The 23,672-nt window shown below is 47.9% G+C and overlaps 1 protein-coding gene across 2 annotated transcripts in view; it reads left to right on the forward strand.

Moving 5' to 3' along the window:
• The first annotated feature begins 680 nt into the window (after positions 1 to 680).
• The window catches only part of Fam20a (FAM20A golgi associated secretory pathway pseudokinase), a 37,006-nt gene continuing 14,014 nt past the window's right edge, over positions 681 to 23,672 (forward strand). Inside the window, exons 1-2 of one of the 2 annotated variants that reach the window (XM_042702697.1) lie at positions 681 to 944; positions 978 to 1,132. In XM_042702697.1, the coding sequence (XP_042558631.1) occupies positions 711 to 944; positions 978 to 1,132 (389 nt within the window). In that variant the 5' untranslated portion in view covers positions 681 to 710. Of the gene's footprint in view, positions 1,133 to 23,672 lie in introns of both variants that reach the window. The other variant, XM_042702696.1, reaches the window with a different exon arrangement.

Genomic DNA, 23,672 nt, shown 5'->3' on the forward strand with positions numbered 1-23,672 from the left:
CAGGGGGGCGGGGGGCGGGCGGCAGAAGTGGCTGGACGACCAGGTGGACCGGCAGAGCCGTGGGGAGCTGCGCCGGAGGTGCGGGCGGGCGCCGGGCCAGGCTCCCTACCCCCGCCCCTCCCGTGGTACCTCGGCCTCTAGTTTGGAGTCCCGGGCGCGCGCGCCCCGGCTCCGCCAGCACCCCCACGCCCCGCGCCATCCGGGACTACAGGCATCTCCCAGCCGCCCGCCCGCAGACCGAGCCACGGGAGCAGTCGCCGCAGCATCCTCCGGAGAGGCGCGCGGGGACTCTGCAGCCGCCGGCCTCCATCGGGGCCCCGCGCCCCCCAGAGATCTCCACCTGCCCGGGGACCCACCCCCCTTCCACCCCACCCCACCCCGAGAGGGAGGGCACAGGACAGAGACGGCGCAAGACCCAGGCGATCCACTGGACAAGGAAAAGAACCACCGCCAACACCGCCCGCGTTTGCACCCGGGCCCCAAGTTCAGGAGCGACACCCCTCGAGGAGGGGCTGCGCCCCACGGCGAGCCCTCCTCCGCCTCCGGCCCCGGCCACCCCGGCCGGCCGGCCCACGGGACGCCAGGAGCCTCTTCTGCCTGCGCCCCCCACCCCGCCCTCTCCGGGGTCGCCCCCCCTCCCACCCCCCCTCCCCAGTCCCAGAGAGAGACGTTGGCCCGCGCGCCCCAGCGCCCCGCGCCCCGGCTGGGCCATGCCCGGGCTGCGCCGGGACCGCCTGCTGACCCTGCTGCTGCTGGGCGCGCTCTTCTCCGCCGATTTCTACTTCCACCTCTGGCCGCAAGTGCAGCGCCAGCTGCGCTCCCCGGGACGCCCTCTGCGCTGCCCGTGCTCCGTCCGCGCCCCCGCCGCCGCCGCCACCGCCGCCTCGGACCCGGGCTCCACCGCCGCGGCGCACAACTTTTCCCAAGCCAGGTGGCGGGCCGAGGCGGGGCGGCGGCCGCGGGCCGAGCGGGCCGAGGGGGCGGCCGGCCGCTCCAAGCTGCAGGCCCTGTTCGCCCACCCGCTCTACGGGGTCCCCGAGGAGCCGCCACCCCTGCTGGGACCCGAAGACGTGCTGCTGCCCGGCCCCGAGGCGCTGCGCTATTACCGAAGGAAGGTGATCCGCTGGAACAGGTGAGGACCCCGGCCCCCCCCCCCCCAACCGCGAGGACACCTACACACACACACCACTACCACCACCACCACCACCACCACGCTTCCCCAGATCCTGGCCCAGAGTGGCTGCACCCAGGCTGAGGTCCAGCGCGCCCCGGCTCTGGGCTTCGCGCCCTGGGTCTCCCCAACCCAGCCCCTGAGCCCAGCTGTGGGCTCCCTGCAGTTGAGCTCCCTGCAAGAGAAACTTTCTGGGACTTCCCAGCCAAAGCAATGCTGTCAGCCCACCCCACTCTCCTGGTGTGCCCCAGGTGGGGTGCCTTCCCCCCCCCCCCCACGCACCGACCCCCTGGGTCTCTGGTGCTGAGCCTTTCTTTGGTGTGTGTGGTCACCAGGAGGCTTCCAGACAGAGCCACCCGAGTCCAGGGCTGGTTCAAATGCAACAACAGCCCCGCTGGCTCTGCTGTATAGGCAGCCCTGGGTGACCTCCCAGAATGCTACAGTCAGGGACTACAGAGGTCAGCGTAGAGCAGGAATCAGAGGTCAGTTCATAACACAGCCCCTCCCCAATTAAACAGTGGCAAGGACTCTGAAGAGAAGGCGGTTTTTTTAATCTGTTATGATCACAATGATTTGGGCTGACTTCAGTCTGACGGTTGAGAGAGAGAGAGAAAAAAAAGAAAAAATTGCCTGGGAATGTTTAAAAGCGAAAGCAAATTTTACAGGGGGGGAGTGGATATCAAATGTATTTAGGATAAATCGAAGAGGATGTTTTTTTCAAAGAGACTAGGGGATGGGGAGAGGGGGTGTTGGAGAAGGCATTGTGGTTATTACCGAGGCCCCCGGCTAATTGCAGGAAGCCTTCTCCTGAGCTAAGGACTCTGTTTTGAAGTAGAGAGAACTTCTCCAAATATCACTGGAATTGAGAGTTCACTTTTCATACCACACCCATCTCTTTTCTTAATATAAGCGATTTCAAAATGAGATGTCATCAGAGGGTTTCATAGTCCCTGTGGAAGTTGAGTAGACTGTACATCTCCGCTGAAACTCAGAGCAAGCCCAGTGTAACTGTTTGCTCATCATTTCATATTGCTAAAACTATAGGGACCAAAAAATAATAATAATAAACTTTAGAAAAAAAAATTTTAAGGGGAGGAGGGAGAGGTTGATCATTATTGGCTGAAATCACCTTGGTGAATTTCAATGGTAACCCTATTGCTTGTGGGTTCATATCAGAACCAAAGTGGCTCTCATTTCCATGGCTAATTACAAGCCATAAAAAGGCAGTTTGAGATGGCTTCTCGGAGGGTCACAGCATTACTTTACTTCATCACGTGGGTATCTGGATCAGGGAACCAGGGAATTTTTGCCCTTTCCAAACTTATCTACACGTCAAATGCAGATTTAAGAACAGGATTTGGGCAAAGTTATTTGCTTTTGGATTTGGGGGCAAATATAAATCTACATTTATTTAGTCACATATCTGTGGCCTTGAATTCCCCCTCCCCCCCTTCCTTTGGGTCCTGGAGCAAAGTCCAGGAAACTATTTTGGCAGAAAAGCAAAGAAAACCTTTCTCACCACGCTGTGCAATCAATGTTTTTTTAATGGTATTTTGGCCATACTGGGGTTTGAATTCAGAGTTTTACACTTGGCTTTATTATTACTAATTATTATTATTACCTTTAAGTAATAGTACCAAGAGGTTGCAATTGAACAGATCAGCTCGTGAGTACAATGTATCATGATCAGTGTCAGCCTTTCCATTGTTCTCCCTCATTTTTTTTTTTGTTGTTGTTCTTGTTGGTTGTAGGGCTTGAACTCTGGGCCTGGGTGCTGTCTCTCAGCTCTTCAGCTCAAGGCTACTGCTCTACCACTTTACCCATAGCACCACATCCGGTTTTCTGGTGGTTAATTGGAGATAAGATTCTCACAGATTTTCCTGCCTGGCCTGGCTTTGAACCGTGATCCTCCGATCTCAGCCTCCTGAGTAGCTAGGATTATAGGCATGAGCTACCAGTGCCCAACTTTCCTCTGCTTCTTGATTTCACTTCCCCCAACACATGTTCCAGCTGTCTGACATTCATTTTTCTCTACTGCTTGAGCCACACCTCCATCCCCTTGCAATCAATTTTAAGCTAGTTTTTTAACTGTGGGGGGGGGGAGGGGAGATGGTTTTAGCTGACAAGAAATGATGTTGATAATTTAACAGAGGATGGAAGGGTGCTGGTGACCTTGTTATATTCAAAGGTCACAGGATAGTTTTCTGTGGATATTGAACATGACAGGTTTTTTTCCCCCCCCAAACAAAATTGGTGGATGACAGCCATGGATCACCTGCCTGTAAAAATCGTTGACCTTGGGCTGGGAAGGTGGCTCAGTGGTAGAGTGCTTGCCTTGCATGTATGAGGTCCTGGGTTCAATTCCTCAGCATTACATAAGCAGAAAAGGCTGGAAGTGGTGCTCACTCAAGTGGTAGAGTGCTAGCCTTGAACTGAAGAGTTGAGGGACAGCGTCCAGACCTAGAGTTCAGGCTCCACCACCGACCAAAAAAAAAAAAATTGTTGACCTTGAAGCTCAGAGGGAAATGGCACCTTCCCTCTACCCACACTGTGTTGTAAAATCTTTGGGGGATGTTAATAAGCAGAGGTGTTGGGACTTAACTCCATTTATTAAAAACAAAACCTAAACCAGGAGCCTATGGCTCACACCTATAATCCTAAATACTCAGGAGGCTGAGATCTGAGAATCATGGTTCAAAGCCAGCTTGAGCGGGAAAGTCCATGAAATTCTCATCTCCAATTATGCACCAAAAATCCAGAAGCAGAGCTATGGCTCAAGTGGTAGAACAGAAAAGGAAGGCTGGAGGTGTGGCTCAAGTGGTAAAGTGCACAACTCGCAAATGCTGGGTTCTGAGTTCAAACTCCACCCCAGCTAGAAAATGAGGAGGAGAAAGAGGAGGAGGGGAAGGAGGAGGAGGAGGAAGAAGAGGAGGAAGAAGCATATAGCAAACAAAGAAACATTGAATCGCCTGGACAATTGTTTGGTTTATTTCTTCCTGAACAGACAAGTCCATCTTGTCCTCACCACCCTGATGTAGTGATTTATAAACATATAGCATGTTCCCACGCCAGTAATTACCTAACATTAACTACCATCCAAATAAAGTAGATCCTCTGAACTGCCTGCTCTCCAGGAGAGGTGCAAATAATAAAAATCAGCCCCATCAGCGTTCTTCAGCACTTGCCCAGAAGAGACCATTATTAGTCTGAGTGGTTTCCTTACTTTTTTTTAAGCCCTCACGCTAAGAAGATATGGTATTAAGTCAGAAAGAACAACTCCAGCTCTTTTACCAACAGGAGCTAGGAAATGGCTTGTCCATGAGGCTCTGGAACCTTCTGTTCTGACTTTACCCAGTGGGAGATGGTGCTGGCCTGGTGTTTGGAATGTTTGGGTTCTCAATCAATATTTGTTAATTGCATGTCAATATTTAGTTAGCTGAAAGGCAGAAGACTGGCTGTGGGGAGCGTGAACCATCCACGTAATCTCTGACCCTGAAACTTTTAGCTAACCTCCTTAGAACTGGCTGGTCTTCTCGCCCTCCCCTTGACCGCCTGGAAATGTAACTCATGTGTGGCACAGTTCAAGTTTAAAATGTAATCAGGGAAAGTGCTCCTGTCAGGCCAGCAGCCGCTGATCACAGCGAGCAAGCCCACGTCAGGCTCCATCAGGTTTGATGACATCTCGGGCACCTGTCTGGAATATAGAACAAGTAGAGGAGGGACAGGGAACAGGGAGCTGTCACCCTCTCTATTCCAGGATATAAAGTAACAACCCAGAGCCAGGTGATGGTGGCTCATGCCTGTGATCTGACTTACATGGGAGGAAGAGAATGGAAGGATCCCAGTTCAAGGCCAGCCTGGGTAGAAAAGTTCACGAGACTCCTTCTGAACCTAGAGCCAGGCACGTTTGCACACATTTGCTATCCTGCAGACAGGAGATTGGGAGGATCGTAATTCCAAGCTAGCCTAGGCAGAAAAGTCCATGAGCCTCCATCTCAATAAAGGGAAGTTGGAGACACTGTGCCATGCTTGTCTTCCTGGCCAAAATAAGAAGACTAAAATAGGTGGATTACTGTCCAGATTATTGTGTCAGGGCAGAACTTGAGACTCTTATCTCAGAAATAACAAAAAGCAGGTCTGGAGGTGTGGCTCAGCAGCAAAGCATTTGCCTAGCAAGCCTCAGTACCATTAAAAAAGGGAAGGTGGGAACAGGATTTGCTGAGCTGCTCTTAGTTCTGGTCCTTCAATCAGCAAGGAGGGTGGCTGAGCTTACCAGGAGCACAGGTAACAGTACAGGTTGTTATCCTAGCATTGTTAGCAACTCAACTTGCAGCTTCTCCCTAACCCCCACAGCTGTCTGAGCCAGAAAACATCTGTCCTTGGTCAAATCAAAACTGGCGAGCCTGGCTGGGACTTTTGCCCACATATCTTGGTCAGTTTTTCTGTAACTCTCTGGTCCTCATACTCAAGGTCAATTAAGGTCATGTAGCAACTCCAGCTCTGAGGAAGGAAAAGATGAAATCTGCACTCTCTGCTTTTCTCTCTTGACATCTGTCTCTGAGATATCAGGAAGTTGTATCAGCCTGCAATTTCACATTCAGTATTTCTCAGAAATTGCGTGTGTGTGTGTGTGTGTGTGTGTGTGTGTGTGTGTGTGTGTGTGTGTGTCCCATCACACAGAATCTCCTGCCTTCTCTTCTCCTTTCTTGCTGTCACAGAAAAGAACTGCCTGGCCCTGAGTCTCTCTTTGAAAAAAATAAAAATCACAGCACAGAGACTGGGAAGCCTTTCAAAAATGACAGTTGTTCAAGGGAAGGAAATTGGCTGACATTGATCTAGGGGTAGCTTTGAGAAGATCCAAGAAATCAAGGCAGTTAGAGCGAGAGAGAGGGAATAAAAAAGCAAAGAAGAAATGAGAAAGTCTTTAGCTGGAAATAAGAATCATCTCGCTGAGGGTTTTTTTTTTTTAAGATAAGCTCTCCTCATCCCATTCTATGGCATCCTGAGATGAAGAATACAATCTCCTTGGACAGAAGTTGGGGCTCTTACTCTTTGGGAGGGGGGAAGGGGGCATGAACCTTCCTCCCAGAGTCAACAGGTCCTTCCCTGGCACTTATTCTCCTGCCAGTGCTGCCAGGCTAAAAGAGGAAATGCCCTTCTATGATTCAAAAACGTTCCTATGCCGTGGCCTTTGTGTGGTTAGTAGGGGGAGGGAGTGGAAATCCATCCCCTTCCCTCCTGATGAGAGCCTGGCATGGAAAAGCCATTGTTTTAGTGGATTCTGAAGTCCTTGGGCTTGGAACCGAGGAAAGCTCTGCACTGTTTCTCAGAATCAAATAGCTCTGAAGCAGATGGCTCCTGAGTGGACTAGTCCCAAAAGCCATTTCCAGCCACCGCTGCTGCCGCCACCGCCTCCTCCTCCTCCTCCTCCTCCTCCTCCTCCTCCTCCTCCTCCTCCCCTCCTCCTCCTCCTCCCCCTCCCCCTCCCCCTCCCCCTCCCCCTCCCCCTCCTCCCCCTCCCCCTCCTCCCCCTCCCCCTCCCCCTCCCCCTCCCCCCCCTCCCCCTCCCCCTCCCCCTCCCCCTCCCCCTCCCCCTCCCCCTCCCCCTCCCCCTCCTCCTCCTCCTCTTGCAAGGCCAGGTCCTCACTACGCTTGCCACAGCCAAGATCAAAGTCATAAAGGAGTAACCCTGTTCATCCAAGAAGGATGCCACGTCCTGTTTCCAAAACCATCCAGGAAGCAAGGGGAGCTGACCCCATTGTTTCAGCCTCTGAAAACCTCCTTTCACCCCAACCCAAGTTATTGATCCGAGGAACCCAATTGGCTAACTTTCCCTGCCTGAAACCCTGCTTGCTGTGTGCCAGGTACACCATGTCCATGTGTGGTTAGGTCTCACGGCCCCTCAGGTACAGGAGCATGAGAGAGGCAGAATCCCAAGATGGCCTCTCCAGATTTCTATAATGTGTTCTCTCTCTCTCTCTCTCTCCTTGTAATTTACTTCAGTGCCACTATGAGTCGTGTTATGAAGGGATTTTATAGGCATGATTTAAATCACAGTGGAGTTACCCCTGGGTGGGTCTGACCTAATCACATATACCTTTCAAGCAAAAAGAAATCCCTTTGAGTTGATAGAAGAAGATGAAATCAGAAATTCAATGTAAGATAAAGATTTCATGCGGAGCCTGGCAGTACACATCCATAATCCCAGTATCTGTGAGGCTGAAGCAGGAAGATTGCAAAGCTGCGGATCAGATTGGGCTACATACCCAGCTGAGCTACCTTGTCTCAAAACCCAAAGTGCCAGGGATGTAGGCCAATGGTAGAACTTTTTCCTAGCATGCACAAGGCCCTGGATGAACTCTAACACCACAAAAAGAAAAAATATATAGCAACAGAAAAAAAAAAAAAAAAACAAGGATTTGATGAGCCATTATTGTCTTCAAGAAGGAGGGAATCATGTGACAAGGGATATGAGTGACCTGCTGCTAACAGTCAGCAAGGAAATGGGGAATAAGGTCCTGCAAGCACAAGGAAACGAACTCTGCTGCCAACAAGAATGAGCTGGAAAGCAGATTGTTTTTCCCCAAAGCCTCCAGAAAACACTTCAGCTCAGCCAGGACTTTAACTGCAGCCTTCTGAGATGCTGTGCCCAGAGCACAGTAACTCAGAGCTGGGCTTCTGATCTGCAAAGCTGGGGGCTTATAAATGAGTGTTGGGTTTTGAGGCATGAAGTCTGTGGTCATTTGTTACACAGCAATAGAAAGTGAGTACAGTCACTGCTTACTCCGCTGCACAGAAGAAACAGGATGAGGTCGCCAAGGCAGCCAGCTAGTGAACCACAGTTGGCTTTGCACCCAGAGGGTCTGGCTCCACACTCCCGTGTTCTTAACCACCAGCTCCACCACCCTGTGTCCTTTGATGTGTGGATGTGTCCCAGCCTGTCTTCTGGAAAGTCTTCTCTGACATCTGCCACCCACTCTGTTCCCTTCTTGCTTTCTACATCCCCTCTATCTGTGCCATGTTGGTGGGGTTTGTTTGGTTTGGTTTTAATGATTGGGCCCAGCTCTAGTTTCATGGAGCTTTGAGTGAGCATAAATAGCCCTTAGTTCTTGGCATGAAAAGCCCCCAGCTTATACATGGTCACCCTCATACATCTGTTTTATGGTTTGCCATGAGGTAGATTCAGAGAAAATATCTGTGGAACCATAATTGGCAACAGGTGATATCAGGATTTCGGGACTCTTAGGGCCCATTATCTCCTAGGAAAAAGGCCTTGAGCAAGTGCAATCCCAACTATAAAATAGCCCCACCTGTAACTTGATTACTACTCCGTATAAGCATATAGAGCAATGAGGACGGGGCGCTGGCAGGAATGACCCCTGACTCACGCCTGTCATCCCAAGCAGAGTTCTCAATGATGAGGGTTCAGGAGCAGCCTGAGCAAAACTTTGAGACCCGCCCCCTCCCCCCAGTCTGGACCAATATTCTGGAAATTGTTTTAAATAGGAGGATCATGATCCTAGCAGATTGGAGCAACAACAACAACAACAAAATACCCACAAGAGCCTGTTTTAAGAATAGCAAAAGCAATAAGGGCTGGGGGGGATATGGCTCAAGTGGCAGAGCACCTGCTTAGCAGAGCTCAAACCCTACTACCATCAAATGGGGGTAGGGAGGAAACAACATCTAAAGCAAAATTGTCCCTGTGGAGGCAATCTGAAATTTGGCCTTGGGTTATCTGGAATGTCTACCAGTTGCAGCAGCCTAGATAAAATCAGGTTCAGACACGAGGGCATGAAGCCGAGAACACGTCCTTTGCCAAGACAAGAGAATTTCTTCTGCTCCCTACCTTTCAACAGAGGAGCAACCAAGGAGTCTTGTGCCAAAGAAAAAATGGAGCCGGGCACTGGTGGTTCACACCTGTAATCCTAGCTACTCAGGAGGCTGAGATCTGAGGATCGAGGTTCAAAGCCAGCCCAGGCAAGAGACTCTTATCTCCAATAAACAACTAGAAAAACCAGAAGTGGCACAGCGGTGCAAGCAGTAGAGCGCTCGCCTTGAGCTGAAGAGCGCAAGGACAGCGCCCAAGCCCAGAGTTCAAGCCCCACGACTGACTAAATAAAAAGAAAGAAAAAATAGGAAACACAAAAGTCCTTGGCTGAGCCAGAGCAATGCCCGCCCTGCCTCTTGGCAGGTGCTGACCTGTACTTTGCTCTTGATTATTCATTAAGCTGGAGGCTGATGGGAACCGCAGATTCTGCTGAAGTAGGCATGTGTAGAGCTGAAAGCCCAGTGGCGATACCACTGAGAACAGCTGGGGTTTGAGCAGAGCAGAAGTTACCAGCATAAATTACTACCTGTTATTATAGGCGGGCCCTCATCTACGTACCTAATGAAAACCACAGTACGGTGGGCGGGGGGGGGGGGGGGGGGCGCGGGGGGAGGGAAGGCTCAGCTCTTCCTGTGCCCTGTCACTTGGCAGAATGGCCTGTGGTGAAGACCCAACTAAGTCTGAGTGCTTCAGAGATGCCAGCATCCAGAATTTTCCATTCCTGGAGTCTGACTTAGGAGGCCAAGCCCTAGGAGCAGCCAGGAGAATTTGGCTTGAGCGAGAAGCAAAGTGAAGTCCCAGAAAAGGGCCTCTTTTATTGGATTCACTGTTAATAAATTAGATAATAAATTTGGGAAGCCACAGGAAGCAGCGTAGTAATGGACTACAGTTGCTAAGGAGCCAAGTGCCTGCAATAAAATTCAGTAAAATGGGGAAAGCCAGGGAGAAACTCGTTGTGTGCACAGAGACTTGTCACTGAAAAGTGGATTTTTTTTTTTAAAAAAAAGCAGCAGTGGCCTGGGATATTGTTTTTTTGACAGTGGTAGGTATCGAACCCAGGGCTCCAACTCATACTACACAAGCATTCCGTCCACTGATCTACCTTCCCAGCCCAAGAGATGGGATTTTAAAACTTGGCAGAAGTTGATGGACTGAAAATGACAAGACATCCAACCAGAAGAGCAGAGCTAGTTACCCCAAAAAGCCAAACACAGCTCTCAGAGAGCAAATCTGCCTTCAGCGTTGTCAAAACCTAGGTGATAATTTGTGCACCTATGCTGGTACTGGGGCTTGAGTTCTGGGCCTGGGTGCTGTCTCTTAGCTTTTTCTGCTCAAGACTGACACTCTATCACTTGAGCCACAGCTTCACTTCTGGCTTTTTGATGGGTTAGCTGAAGTTAAAGAGTCTCACAGCCTTTCCTGCCCTACCTGACTTTGAACCGTGATCCTCAGAACTCAACCTACTGGGAGTAGCCAGGATTACAGGTGTGGGCTTGCTAAGTAAATATTTTTGATGATACGATCCAAAATATAATCTATAAAGAGAGATAGATCATTGTTCCTGATTAAGTCATGTGACCCATAGGGTCTTGGCTTCATCCAAGAAAGAGAATTGTGATCCTGTTGATTCATTTCCCTTCAGTCACCCACTGACCTGTTCTCACGACTCAGATCACCATCTTTTTTTTTTATCCAAAATTGAGTATTATGCATAGCCAGCACCACTTACTTCTACATCCTGAGCACCCCGGACAGACTCCATTGTTAGATCCTGTCTCCTATTCGCCAAAGTCTTTTTGCAGGAATTTTAACTGGATCCCACTGAGTTTGGGTGAAATCCGCATTTCCCTTAAGTTATGTAAAATTTGCATTCCGTGCATGTGTTCACTTTCCTAGGAAATAGTTCATTATACTTGCAAAGTATTCCCTGTATTCATCAAGATTCTCTGGTTTTGCAAGACAGGACCGCCAACTCAAACAAGCGTAAGCAGGACAGGAAATGTAGAGATTCAGGTAACCAAACTCGCTGAGGGCAGAGGGCTGACCTGCCACAACAGAAATGCCCCTTACCATTCTTTGCATTCCCCTCTTTCTCTCTTTCTCTCTCCCATCCCCCACCAGCCCCTCTCAAATTCAACAGCCTACCTCACCTCGCCCCCTGACTCCCATCCCAGAAGCCCAAGGACCAGAGAAGCCTCTGGACCTTCTTCTTCCAGCCTCCTCAACCTCTCTGCCTCCCAGATGAGGGCTGTGGCTTTAGCAGAAGTTCTCAGGCATGAATGACAACCTGTTGTCACAGGCCTCACAGCAAAGTCTCTCCTCTTCACTGATTCCACATCCCCCACACACACATACACCCTTCTTTGTGCCCATCCTGGGGCTTGAACTCAGGGCCCTGAGCTTTTGTGCCCAAGGCTAGCATTCTACCACTTTGAGCATCGTTTCTGGCTTTTTGGTGGTTAATTGGAGGTAAGAGTCTCAGGGACTTTCCTGCTCAGACTGGCTTTGAGCCAGCTTAAATCCTAGCTACTCAGGAAGTAGCTAGGATTACAGGCGTGAATTCTCTTTTTAATCCATTTGCTATACATCCTGAGTTTCTAGAGCTCCATTTTGGAGCTCAAACGCTGAAAACTGACTCTGTGCATTTCTCTGATAACCTTGATCAACCTCCAAAGCTTACCAGATGTGTGGTTGAGTGGGTCAAGTAAACAACGTCACCATCTTTCCATATTAACAGAATTGTTTCTTCTTATCAAGTTTATAAGGGCTTATATTTTATAAGTATATCCCCAAAGACCCTGACCTGCCCATTTCTCTATGCGACATTTGTGATTCATGTTGAATAACCTTTATTCAAAATGCTTGTGATCAGAAATGTTGAGATTTCAGATTTTTTTTTAAGATTTAGGAAATTTGCATATACATAATGAGATTTCTCATAGAAATCTTATTTTAGACTGGGGAACCAAGCCTAAACACAAAATATATTTCCATTTCAGATGCATCCTATACCTACAGTATTATTTTTTTTATGTGCCTGCATTTTAACTATGTTCTTCCACATGATGTCCGATGTGGAAGCAATGTCATGTCAATACTTAAAAATGTTTGGGATTCTGGAGCGTTTTAGATTTCAGATTTATTTTTTTAATTAGAGAGGCTCACCTTGTAATAATTGTTAGTGTTAATGCCACGTAGAGAAATTTCTGCTTCTTGGGATTTTGTTTTTTGTTTTGTTTGGGGTTTTTTTGGGGGGGGGGCGTTTTGGGTTTTTTTGGTGGGTCATGGGTCTTAAACTCTGGGCCCAGGCGCTGTCCCTACACTCTGCAGCTCAAGGTGAGCACTCTACCACTTGAGCCACAGCACCACTTCTGGTTTTCAGGTGGTTCATTGGAGATAAGAGTCTCACGGATGTTCCTGCCCAGGCTGGCTTTGAACTGTGATCCCCAGATCTCAGCCTCCTGAGTAGCTAGGATTACAGGTGTGAGCCACCGACGCCTGACCTGAAGTTCTTTTTAAATGGTCTCTCATTGGTTCACCACTGAAAGGTTAGGTCTGTGTACCTAGGAAGGTGTGTCAGTTGTCCCTAAATGTCCTCTGGACAATTCATATTTGAGAACAGATTCAGCAGACACTGTGGAGGACCCCTGGTGGAAACTTCCAGTAAAAATCATAGCTACTGCCCCTCCAGCAGGCCCCTGCAGGGGTGAGAACCTCTCAGAGAACCAGCCTTCCCCCCTCCAGCCCCCCCCCAGCAATGGATGTAAAATGACCTCAGTATAACTCCATGGCACCAAAGTAACACAAGAAAAAATTGGGCTCCAGGTTCACTGTAATTATCGTCACTGGATTATTAAACCGTAATGGTGAGAAACAGAGAATGGCTCTCCCAATACAATTTACTATGAGAAAATGCAAAGGTATCCAGGCATCAGGGGATTCCACCTTATAATCTTAGCTACTCAGGAGGTTGTGATCTGAAGGACTGAGATTCAAAGCCAGCCAGGGCAGAAAAGTCTATGGGACTCCCACAAAAAAACTGGCTGGAGGCATAAGTCAAGTAGTACAATGGCAGCCAAGCAAACAAGCTGAGCAAGTAAGAGGCCCTGAGTTCAAATCCCAGCACCAGAAATTATACATATATATAATATGCATAAACACATACTATGTGATGAATTTTCTACCATGCATATTTCAGCCTTCCTAGCCCAAAGTCCTGGGCAGAGAATCCTTCCTGAACTGCACAGCCACTGCGGAATGCCTGAGATGACACATGGCTAAGAGATCTTTCCAGTCTTTAAGCCATGTAATCTCTTGAGAATTTCCTGAGAAAGTTCTAGAAAGGGGATTCAGTCACTACAACAGATGATCATAGGAGTGGGAGAGTGGGAAACCCTTTTGTGTCAGAGGCCAATTTGGAGATGAATAACATCGTTTTCAAAGGCCATACAGAATTACCAGTGCAGACAAACAGGCTTTAGGCGGCTGCCAAAAAACAAATGTGTCTCTGCCATCATGTATCGTGTGATTTTGAGGGCCTTAGAGGGCTGGAGGGACAGACATTCCCCATCTCTAAAAGCCATTGGTAGTGGTTTGGCATTTATCATTTCAGGGTTCTGGAGGCCAACGGGCTAGCAAGCCGGTCCACGTCACAGGCTCTGGAGAGAATCTGGTGTTGGCGCACCCAGCTCCTAGTGGCTGATGACATGGTGGATGGCTTTCCTTCCTCTGTGATAAACCATTCCCAGCTCTATTCCCGTGGGTGCATTGTCTCCTCCTCTTCTGTCCCCTGTGTGTCTGGGTCTCTTCTTCTCTCTATGTCTCTGTCCTATAAAGACATTTGTCATTGGATTTAGCACCACCTGGATAATCCGAGATGATCTCAGGTTTAGATGCATAACTCAGTTGCATCTTCAAAGACTTTCTTTCCAACTGAGGACCTTTGAACAGGGTCTAGAGATAAGGTCAAGGGACTTACCCTAGAAGAGATCATCAACTCAGACCACAATATTCACATTCTACCAGGAGTATAAGGGATAGGATGTTTGCTGTTTCAATATTTTTTAATCCTTTGGATAAAAGAGAATCAAAAAAGCATCTGTTAGATAATCTTTTAGACAGCTCATAAAATAATTATTGAGATGTTACGATATCAAATAAATGTAAAATGATAGATAAAAGTGGGTCACAGCCAGGCCTGGTGGCTCAATGCCTGTCATCCTGGCTATTCAGGAGGCTGAGATCTGAGGATCATGGTTCAAAGCCAACCCAGGCAGGAAAGTCCATGAGATTCTTGGAATTAACCACCAGAAAGTCAAAAGTGGAGCCATGGTTCAAAGGGTAGAGCACTAGCCTTGAGCAACGGATGCATCCAGATCCTGAGTTCAAGCACAAGAAAAAAAGGGTAAGAAAATAAGGATGCATAAAACCAATGAGGCCAAGTCTGAGGAACGTCTTGAGAAAAAAAAAAGCCATCTGTCAGAGTCAGCTCTGCCCAGGGCGAACTGCCAGCTGTATCTACAGGGCAAAACACAGCCAGAAGGGCAGGAAGCTTGCAATCATTTTGGGTAGTGACTCAGCAAAAGAATGTCTTCCCCCAAATCCCCCTAGAACCACCACAGTGTGGTTTAAAGACTGCCCTCCACCACATCCTCCAGGGAGTTTCCCAGCCTTGGTTCTGATTGCATTGCTCAGCAGAAGCCCATGACCCTGTGCCCCAGAGCTATTCCTAAAACCATGTCCAAGCAAGCTCCATACAACCTGGCTGTGCTGGCTTGTCTAAGAGAGAAATGCAAAGTGTGAGGATTCTGTAGCCCTGGGCAGCAGAAGCATCCTTTGGGCCACCCCTCATGACCCTTCCATTTTTAACAGGTGCTTCTGATTCATGTCTGAGTGACAGGATCAAAGTCCTAGCAGTAGCTAGACTACAGCTGTGTCAAAGTTGTCACTCAGGGCAGAGAAGGGGACTTGGTAATTAGCTGAACCTGGAGATAAGAACAGATGGTACTTTATGTAGGTCATGAAGTTCAACAGGATAGTCAAGTGGATCCAAGTGCTGACCTCTGCCGGGAGGAGGGGAGGAGGAGGGAGTCAAAGGGCAACCTAGATTCTGCTTACTTTTTAATGTTTTTGGATGTACTATGAGGAGCCCATGGAGCATGAGTCATTCACTATTCCAGGGAATGTGGCTGCAAAATTTAAGGCCAGAAAACTATTCAAATACATTAGAACCCAGTGAAAATCATTGCTAGGTTCCTGTGGTCTCTGCCTACAAGCCCAGCTACTCAGGAGGCTGAGATCTGAGGATCAAGGTACAAAGCCAGCCTAGCCAGAAAAGTCTGACACTCATCTCCAATTAATCCTCCAAAAGCCAGGAGCAGAGGTGTGGTTCAAATGGTAGAATAGCAGCTTTGAGCAGAAAAAGCTAAGCAACAGCAACCCAGGCCCTGAGTTCAAGTCCCAGTATCAGCACTCACAAACACACACATACATACACACTTTAAACTCATTACAAAAGGAGCACCCCAGGTCACCAAAGGAGGTGACATTCCTTTCAGTAAAAGGTGAGAGAAGCAAGCCAGAAATGATAAGCTCAGATTTATATAGCAAGTGATCTGCAGCCCTTGGGTTTGGCAATGACAGGACCCAGGGTCTGCAAACGCCACTGGTAGTTGGTGATATTAAGGCTGTTTTTATCTGCATGCACAAAACCAAATGCATCTTCCTCCCCTCCAGGCAGGGGGCTATGCCTCACTCCTCTGGAAACATTATTCACTCATGAAAGCATAAATTACCAAGCAGAGGAGGCCAAGAGTTTGGGACCCACTAGAAATGATCAATTGGCTCGTCTTTCTCTATCAGGTCTTCCTTTCAAAGAGAGAAAGAAGGGTCTCAAGTACTTTCTTCCTCTAAGCTCTGCTTTGATTGTGTGTCTGTGTCTGTGTCTCTATGTTTGTGTGTTGGTACTAAGGTTTGAACTTGAGTCCCCATGATCTTGCTTGGCGTTTTTGCTCAAGGCTAGTGCTCTGCCGGTTGAGCCACAGCTCTACTTCAGTTGCTGGTTGGTTGGAAATGAAGAATCTCACAGACTTTTCTGCTCAAGCTAGCTTTGAACCACAAACCTCAGAATTCAGACTCCTGAGTAGCTGGGATTGCAGGTATGAGCCACTAGGACTCAGCTCCGGCTCTGATTTTATTACAGCTCCTCACGTGCTTTTAGTGCCCTGTTGTTTATTGATTTGTTGGGCAATAAGCTCACAGGACCATAAGCTCTTTAACCATTATATTAGATTGAATGGTGATTCCCCCTACCAAAAAAACAAAAAATGTTTTTCATGTCTTAATCCCCAGACTCTGTGAATATTATCTTACTTAAGAAAGAAGACTTTGGGGGCTGGGAAGGTGGCTCAGTGGTAGAGTGCTTGCCTTGCATGCATGAGGCCCTAGGTTCAATTCCTCAGTACCACATAAGCTAGAAGAAAAAAGCCGGAAGTGGCGCTGTGGCTCAAGTGGTAGAGCGCTAGCCTTGAGCTGAAGAGCTGAGGGACAGCACCCAGGCCCAGAGTTCAGGCCCCATGACTGGACCAAAAAAAAAAAAAGAAAGAAAGAAAGAAGACTTTGCCAGGCTCTGATAGTTCACACCTGTAAGACTAGCTACTTGGGAGACTGAGATCTAAAGATTACAGTTCAAAGCCAGCCTGGGCAGGAAGGTCTGTGAAATTCTTATCTCCAGTAAACTACTCAGAAAAAGCAGGAAGTGGAGCTGTGGCTCAAGTGGTAGAGTGCTAGCCTTGAGCACAGAGGCTCAGGGACAGTGCCTAGGCCCTGAGTTCAAGTCCCAGGACCAGCAAAGAAGAGTAGGAGGAGGAGAAGGAAGAGGAAGAAGAAGACAAGGAAGAGAAGAATAACTATTTGACATTATAATTAAGCCAAGAAGCATTTAATTGGCTTGGTTAATATACACTGAAAGGAGCTCATCCTGAATTATTCACATGGTCCCCAAATACTACGGCAAGAGATCTTTTTGAGGGAAAGACAGAAGAAGAACAGATGAAGAGAGAAGAAGTAGCTAAACAGGCAGAGAATGGAGTAAAGTGGCCCCAGTCCAAGTAGCACTGGCAGCCACCAGAAGCTGGAAGAGGCCAAGAAAGGATTCATCACACTAGCAAGTGTCACAAGTCATCTGCCTGTGCCTGATTCCCAGGCCTTTCAAATGTTGGGTAGCAATAATAATGGGGACCTTAGAAGGAGTTTCGATGAAGGTTAACTGACTTAAAGCTTCAGAAGACTTAACACAGTGCCTGGAACAAAGTAAGTGCTCATTGGACGGTTAGGAAGCTATTGCCTTTATTCCACATCGCTGGTCCTTCTGGCTTTCTTTGTTCGGAAGGCCGTGTGGTTTCCTGGCCCTGGGATCAGCCAGGCTCTGCTAATTCCCATGCAGAACCCTGTCATTCATCTCACTGCAGCTCAGTGGGCCCGCCTCACCCTCCAGATAAGTCTTCAGTCATTGGCTGAGCTAGGACCACAGCTCTGTGAGGCCCGGATGGAGATGAGCATCCAGTCTGTCCAGCATTAAAGCCAGGGGTCTACTACCACACAGCCTGAAACCATGTCTGAGAAGAGGAGGTTGCTGTATTTGCCAGAAGGGAGCAAGTGTGTATGGGGGGGGGGGGGGGCGGGGGGAACCAACCCACTTGGCAAAAACTCACTGAAATCTTGCTTTCTGAATAGTAAACAGAGAAGCCGGCTGGTGCTTCACCACCGCCATCACCGTCACAGTCCTTGACTTTTAAAACAAAAATCCATCAGAATTGAGTTCCTGACAAACATCACTTTCTCTGAAGCCACTGTGAAAGAGCAGACAAGGCTCCGCTTTGGGCTCTTTCCACTTTGTGGCCCTTGATTTCCCAAGTTGGTAAGGCCTAAAGGGACCAGAATAATATAAAACATGAACAAGAAAAACACCTTGGAATACACTTGGAATGAGTTCTACACAAATGCCAGTTATTGATAGCATTAAATAAGCTACAGTCTTCCTGCAGCCCATGCCAACAGGCCATGACAAAAGCCTTAGTCCATGCTCAGTAAAGTCCTGCTAGCTTTGCAGATAGCAGGGGCCAGGCCGCCAGTTCTAGCCCAGTGGGATGTCAGTTGAAATGACCTATAGCGTGTCTGCCAAAGCATTGAGGAGCTGATCCTGAATACTCCAGAGCCCTCTTTTCTTTCCCAGAAGATCGTGAAGATGTCTTGTCCATCAAGTGGGCTTCGTCACTCTGGAGACTCCCTACCATCTGTCTACCATTAGACATGTAGTATAATTGAGACTTAAGCCACTGTGGTTTAAGACACTATGATTTTAGGATTCGTTTGTTACTATAGCAGAACCTAGCCTAGCCTAACTAACACAGGCACTAAATGAGGACAGACCAACTTTTTAATCAAACAACTCAAGCATCAGAAAAATGTAATACTGGTTTAGTTTGTTGTTGTTGTTTTAATCAAATCAAATGGGACTCTGCATTCCCTTTCTTAGTAGATTGGCTAGATATTCTATCTCAGTCACCATGGGGTTCCTCTGCTCAGATTCCCTTAGGGTGAATGTCCTTAAGGTCTGGACAACTTGGTATTTGAGGAGCAAGGAGAATCCTCCCTTTTTCATTCCTTGGTCTCGGGCAGGTGGGTGGAACTGTTGCTTCTTTTCTCAAGCTCAAGCACAAAGGCTGGGATTTTGAGGGCCCAATGTGCCCTTCCTTTGCACTACCCCAGACATTCTCCCATCATCTTGGGCCATGTCTGGGAGACAGGCCAGACACAAGCCTCAACTTTCTTCTCCTAGTATTGGAGGATCTTCATGCTGTCCCCCAGTTTTATACTTCTTCAGTACTTCCTAGTCTTTGTCAAACTCCGCCCCCCCCCCACGCCCTTCCCCTCCAGCATCTGCTCCAATGAGTCTAGATGTTCAAAGAAAAGAAATCCAGAAAAGGAATAGAGAAAACCTGCTTACCTGCCTAAACTCCACCTGGCTCTAAATCTTCAATACCATCTGAGACAAGAAAACATAGCTACCTTCTTAGAACAGGGGTGGAGGAAATTCCAGGGCGGGCGCGGGGGGGGGGGGGGGGGAATGCATTAATATCTCAATAAATTATCCTACTGTGTGGTTGGCTACTCATGCTAAGGAGGCAAGTAGGCCAAAAGGCACAATTATTTTTATTTGTAAGTCAGGTGGAAAAATAAGCCATACAAATTAGCATTCCCTCATAAGCCAAGGACTTGGAAGAATTTACTCTGGGTGAGCCACAAGGAAATTTGTCTACAAACCATGAAAATATTTGCCCCTAGCATAATCTTCACTGCAATCCCTTCATTCAAATGCCCCTACATCCAAACCCTTCTGTCTATCAAATGCATTTTTCAATGTTGTGGGAAGTAAGGCAAAGTTCAAATACTTTTAAAAAACAAATATATACAAGTAAGTCTGTATTTACTGGAGACCACAGGATGTAGATTTGTGTGTATGTCTGGATGTGTGTATACTAAGGCTTGAACTCAAAGCCTGGATGCTGTCCCTTAGCTTTTTCCTCTTAAGACTAGCCCTCGGGCTGGGAAGGTGCTCAGTGGTAGAGCGCTTGCCTTGCATGCCTGAGGCCCTGGGTTCGATTCCTCAGCACCACATAAGCAAAAAGAAAAAAGCCGGAGGTGGCGCTGTGGCTCAAGTGGTAGAGTGCTAGCCTTGAGCTGAAGAGCTGAGGGACAGTGCCCAGGCCCAGAGTTCAGGCCCCACGACCGGACCGCCCCCCCCAAAAAAAGACTAGCCCTCTACCACTTGAGCCATGCCTCCACTTCTGGCTTTTTTTGAGGGTAGTTAGTTGGAGATAAAAATCTCCTGGCTTTTTCCTGCCCATGCAGGAAAAATGCATTACTCAAAGTAATGCATATTTCTAGTTTCTATATTCAGGAAAATTATAGAGGAGAGAAAGACTCATATCTACCCAACATCAGTGTCACTTGCTAATAATATGTGTATAACACATTTATTTTATGATTGCCCAGTGACAGCATGAAAAGAACCCAAACTAGGACCCCAAAATGGATCAATAGCTCACCTTTTGCAAGTAATACCTGTGCCAGTATTTTATCAATATGCTTGTTAGCTTGGTTTGCACCTGACAACTAAGATACCTGCTGACTCAGATTTGTTTTATTTTTAAACAATTACATTATATTTTTAATTTTTGCTGTGTAGAAGAGACGGTAAGACTGTAAGAGGCCCTGAGGAAGATTTTTTATGCTGTCTATGGAAAATATTAAATTGCGCAGGCTCCAAAAATCCATCATAGCAATTTCCAGGCTGTCATCAGAGGATTGCATACTTTATTTCCTCATGCTTCCTTGGCTCTGGCCCAAGATCTCTAACTTTATTATTATTACTGACGTTTGGAGCTGGATACTTTCCACTGTGTGCATTTGTCCTCCGCATAGTAGGATGTTTACAGAATCTCAGAGCACTTCTTCCGCCAAGCCTGAGGACCACCAGTGCCTCTAAATATTGCCAAATGTCCTGTATGAGCCAAAAAAATCACCCTTTATTGAGAATCATCGGTCTACAGCAGGAAGGCAACGGTCCTATAAAAAGAAATAGTCTGAGCGGGATCTAGAAACAGACGGTGGCTGTGAGGCCTCCGCCTTTGAAGCCTCTCCTCTCATGGCATGCTCTGGAACCTACATCATACATGTAACACGGGACCCAGGAGAGTCCTGCCCTGTGCTATGTAAGGAAATGCCCTCTGCACGAGGCTTGAATGAAGAGCGTCTCAGAACCTCCTCTGGCTCCCTGTGTACTGCTACTCTCCCAGAGGGTCATGGCTCCCAGCACTCTCCATGATCATTTGTGCGGAGCTAACGATGTCTCTGAACCATTTTGCTTCATGGCTCGATGCTCAGGCCTAGAATCTGGGAAACATGGCCTAGTTAGAAAGGACCTGCTAGTTCCCTAATGTGACTCGGGGGACCCCCATAGACCAAGATGAATTCTTTTGTTCTCCAGGGGGTCCAATCCACCCACAGCGTCAGCCATCAGTCTCCAAAAGTTGCTGCAGAGGGAGAGACACGGGGCTGCTCATGTGAAGTCATTGTCTCAAACTTCCTCCTGCCTGCCCTAGTCATCTTGCTCAATCTGGGAGCCTCTGGATTTAGGTCTGTGAGTCCCTCTAATTAGGGTCTGAGTGAAATGGTAAAGTTGATAAGAACCTGAAAAAGGGAGGAGTTAAATTTCAAGAAAGAAAGGAAGAAAGGAGGGAAGAAAGAAAGAAAGAAAGAAAGGAGGGAAGAAAGAAAAGAGGTTGTGGATATAAAGCTATAGGATTGAAAGGCAAAGGAGCCAAAGATGTCTACCCTTTGCAAACCAGGGTTGAAAGAGAACACAGAAGTCTCGACTTCGCCTTCGGATCCTGTCTCTGTGTCGGCTCTCAGAGTACGTGCCTGGTCTGGTACTGAAATGATTTCAAGTGGTGTGACACCACCCCCACCCCAAAACGCACAGGGGTCTGTAAATACATTAAAGACATCTGTGCCCTACAACCAGGCAGGGGAAAGGGTACCAGTCCAATCCCTGCCATCTTCTGGAGGAAATTCAGTGTGAGGCAGGTTTTCAGCCCTGAACCTCAGTGAGTGACTGACCAGGAACCTGGGAACCTTCCAGACCCTCCCTCTGAGTCACAGCGGTCGCAGCATCTGGCTAAGTTAACACCACACCCAGTGGCTCTGCCCTCAGAACCCTAGAAAGGCAACAGGGCACGGGTCGGCGTCCTCAGCTCCTTGTATCCTCGGAAACAAAGGAGAATCCAGGCTCTCCAGTAGCTCACCTGAGTGTCACCTGCACATCTCCATGCCAACAGATGCGCCCTCCTGTGTCCCAAGCCCAGACCTGCCTGGGCTTTTCCTCTCTTGCTTTGAACTTGGCTAATGTTTACCAATAGACCACAGACAAGCTAGGGTGGGTCTCTGAGGTCAATTGGATGATTGGCCACCTCAAAGACTTGCCAAGGCATGCAAATGGCAGAGTTTACTGCAACCATCTGACCTAGCTATTCTTACCTTCCTATGGGACAGTCCAAGGTATTTTGTTCTGGCTTGCAAAATGGGTTGTTGCTAGTTACCCAGTAAAATTGCGTTTGGGAACGCTTGTTATCCTCCTGATTTCTAGTTCTCATATACAGTAAAAATTATGATTAAGTCAGGCACTGGTGGCTCACACCTGTAATCCTAGCTACTCAGGAGGCTGAGATCTGAGGATTCAAAGCCAGCCCAGGCAGGAAAGTCTGTGAGACTCTTATCTCCAATAAACCACTAGAAAACCGGAAGTGGCGCTGTGGCTCAAGTGGTAGAGCACTCACCTTGAGCTGAAGAGTGCAGAGTCAGTCCCCAAGCCCAGAGTTCAAGCCCCATGACCGACCAAAAAAAAAAACAAATTATGATTAAGCCAAGTGCTGGTGGCTCATACCTGTGAGTCTAGCTACTTAGGAGGCTGAGTTCTGAGGATCGCAGTTCAAAGCTAGCCAGGACAAGAAAGTCTGTGAAACTCTAATTTCCAATTAACCCCCAAAAAGCCGGAAGTGAAGGTGTGGCTCAGGTGGTAGAGCAGAGCATAAAAAGTTCAGGGACAGCACCTAGGCCCTGAGTTCAAGCTCCAGACATCATGGTATTCTCTCTCTCTCTCTCTCTCTCTCTCTCACTCACACACACACACACACACACACACACAGGTTAAAATAACCCCAATTATTGGATGCCTATTTTTTTGGCTGGCTATTACTGTACTTAACTCTAAGGGATACACAAGGAGGTTGATTCAAAGAGACTCATTTGCCATAATATGGAAATTGAGATTTGGAGCGCTTAAATTACTTCTTAAGAATATAACCAAGAATGATGATAGTGCATGCCTATTATCCAACTTGTCAGGAGGCTGAGGCTGAAGGATTATAAGCTTGAGACCAGGTATTGGGGGCTACATAGTAAGATCCTGTTGGAGCCCAAGCTGGCCTCCCAACTCATGATCTTGCTAAACTAAAGATAAATTTGCCAACCATAGACAAGAATGTGCGTCTGTACAGTGGTTGGAGGTCCATAGCCCACAAGATTCTGTTGTACAGCAACAAAAGCTAATCCATTTTCCATCTTCCATGTCATCCCACAGCTAAAAGACAGAGCTGGTCTTTCCCTCTCCCTTCTATGTTTGCATTCCTAATTAGTTCTTCTCTGACTGGCTAAGCACCACCCCATTCCAACTGGGGTCAAACGATGTCACTGTGATCAGTGCCAATCACAGGTTCCATGCTTTGCTTTTATACCTTTGATGCTTTATTTGGGAGAGTGGAAGAAGAAGTCTTGCTCTTGAGATGAGGGGACTGGAGATGATTCTGGAAGGATGTATGAAGGTGAAGACAGCTGTTGGAAATTGAAATCTTGGAAACTTCCCCAGAAAAATATTGAGGGATTGAAAGAGCACAACTCTATAGCATGATGATGGGGCATATGTCACCTGTGTTTTCTCATAAAAGGAGATAAAGGAAGTGGTTTTGCGTGGTTCAAGGATGTGGTTGTGATGCATGCCTGTAATCCCAGCACTCGGGAGGCTGAAGTAGGAAGATCATGAGTTGGAAGCCC

The sequence above is a fragment of the Dipodomys spectabilis genome, unplaced genomic scaffold (genome assembly GCF_019054845.1).
Source record: "Dipodomys spectabilis isolate Male_0828 unplaced genomic scaffold, ASM1905484v1 ptg000329l, whole genome shotgun sequence".
Lineage (NCBI taxonomy): Eukaryota > Metazoa > Chordata > Mammalia > Rodentia > Heteromyidae > Dipodomys > Dipodomys spectabilis.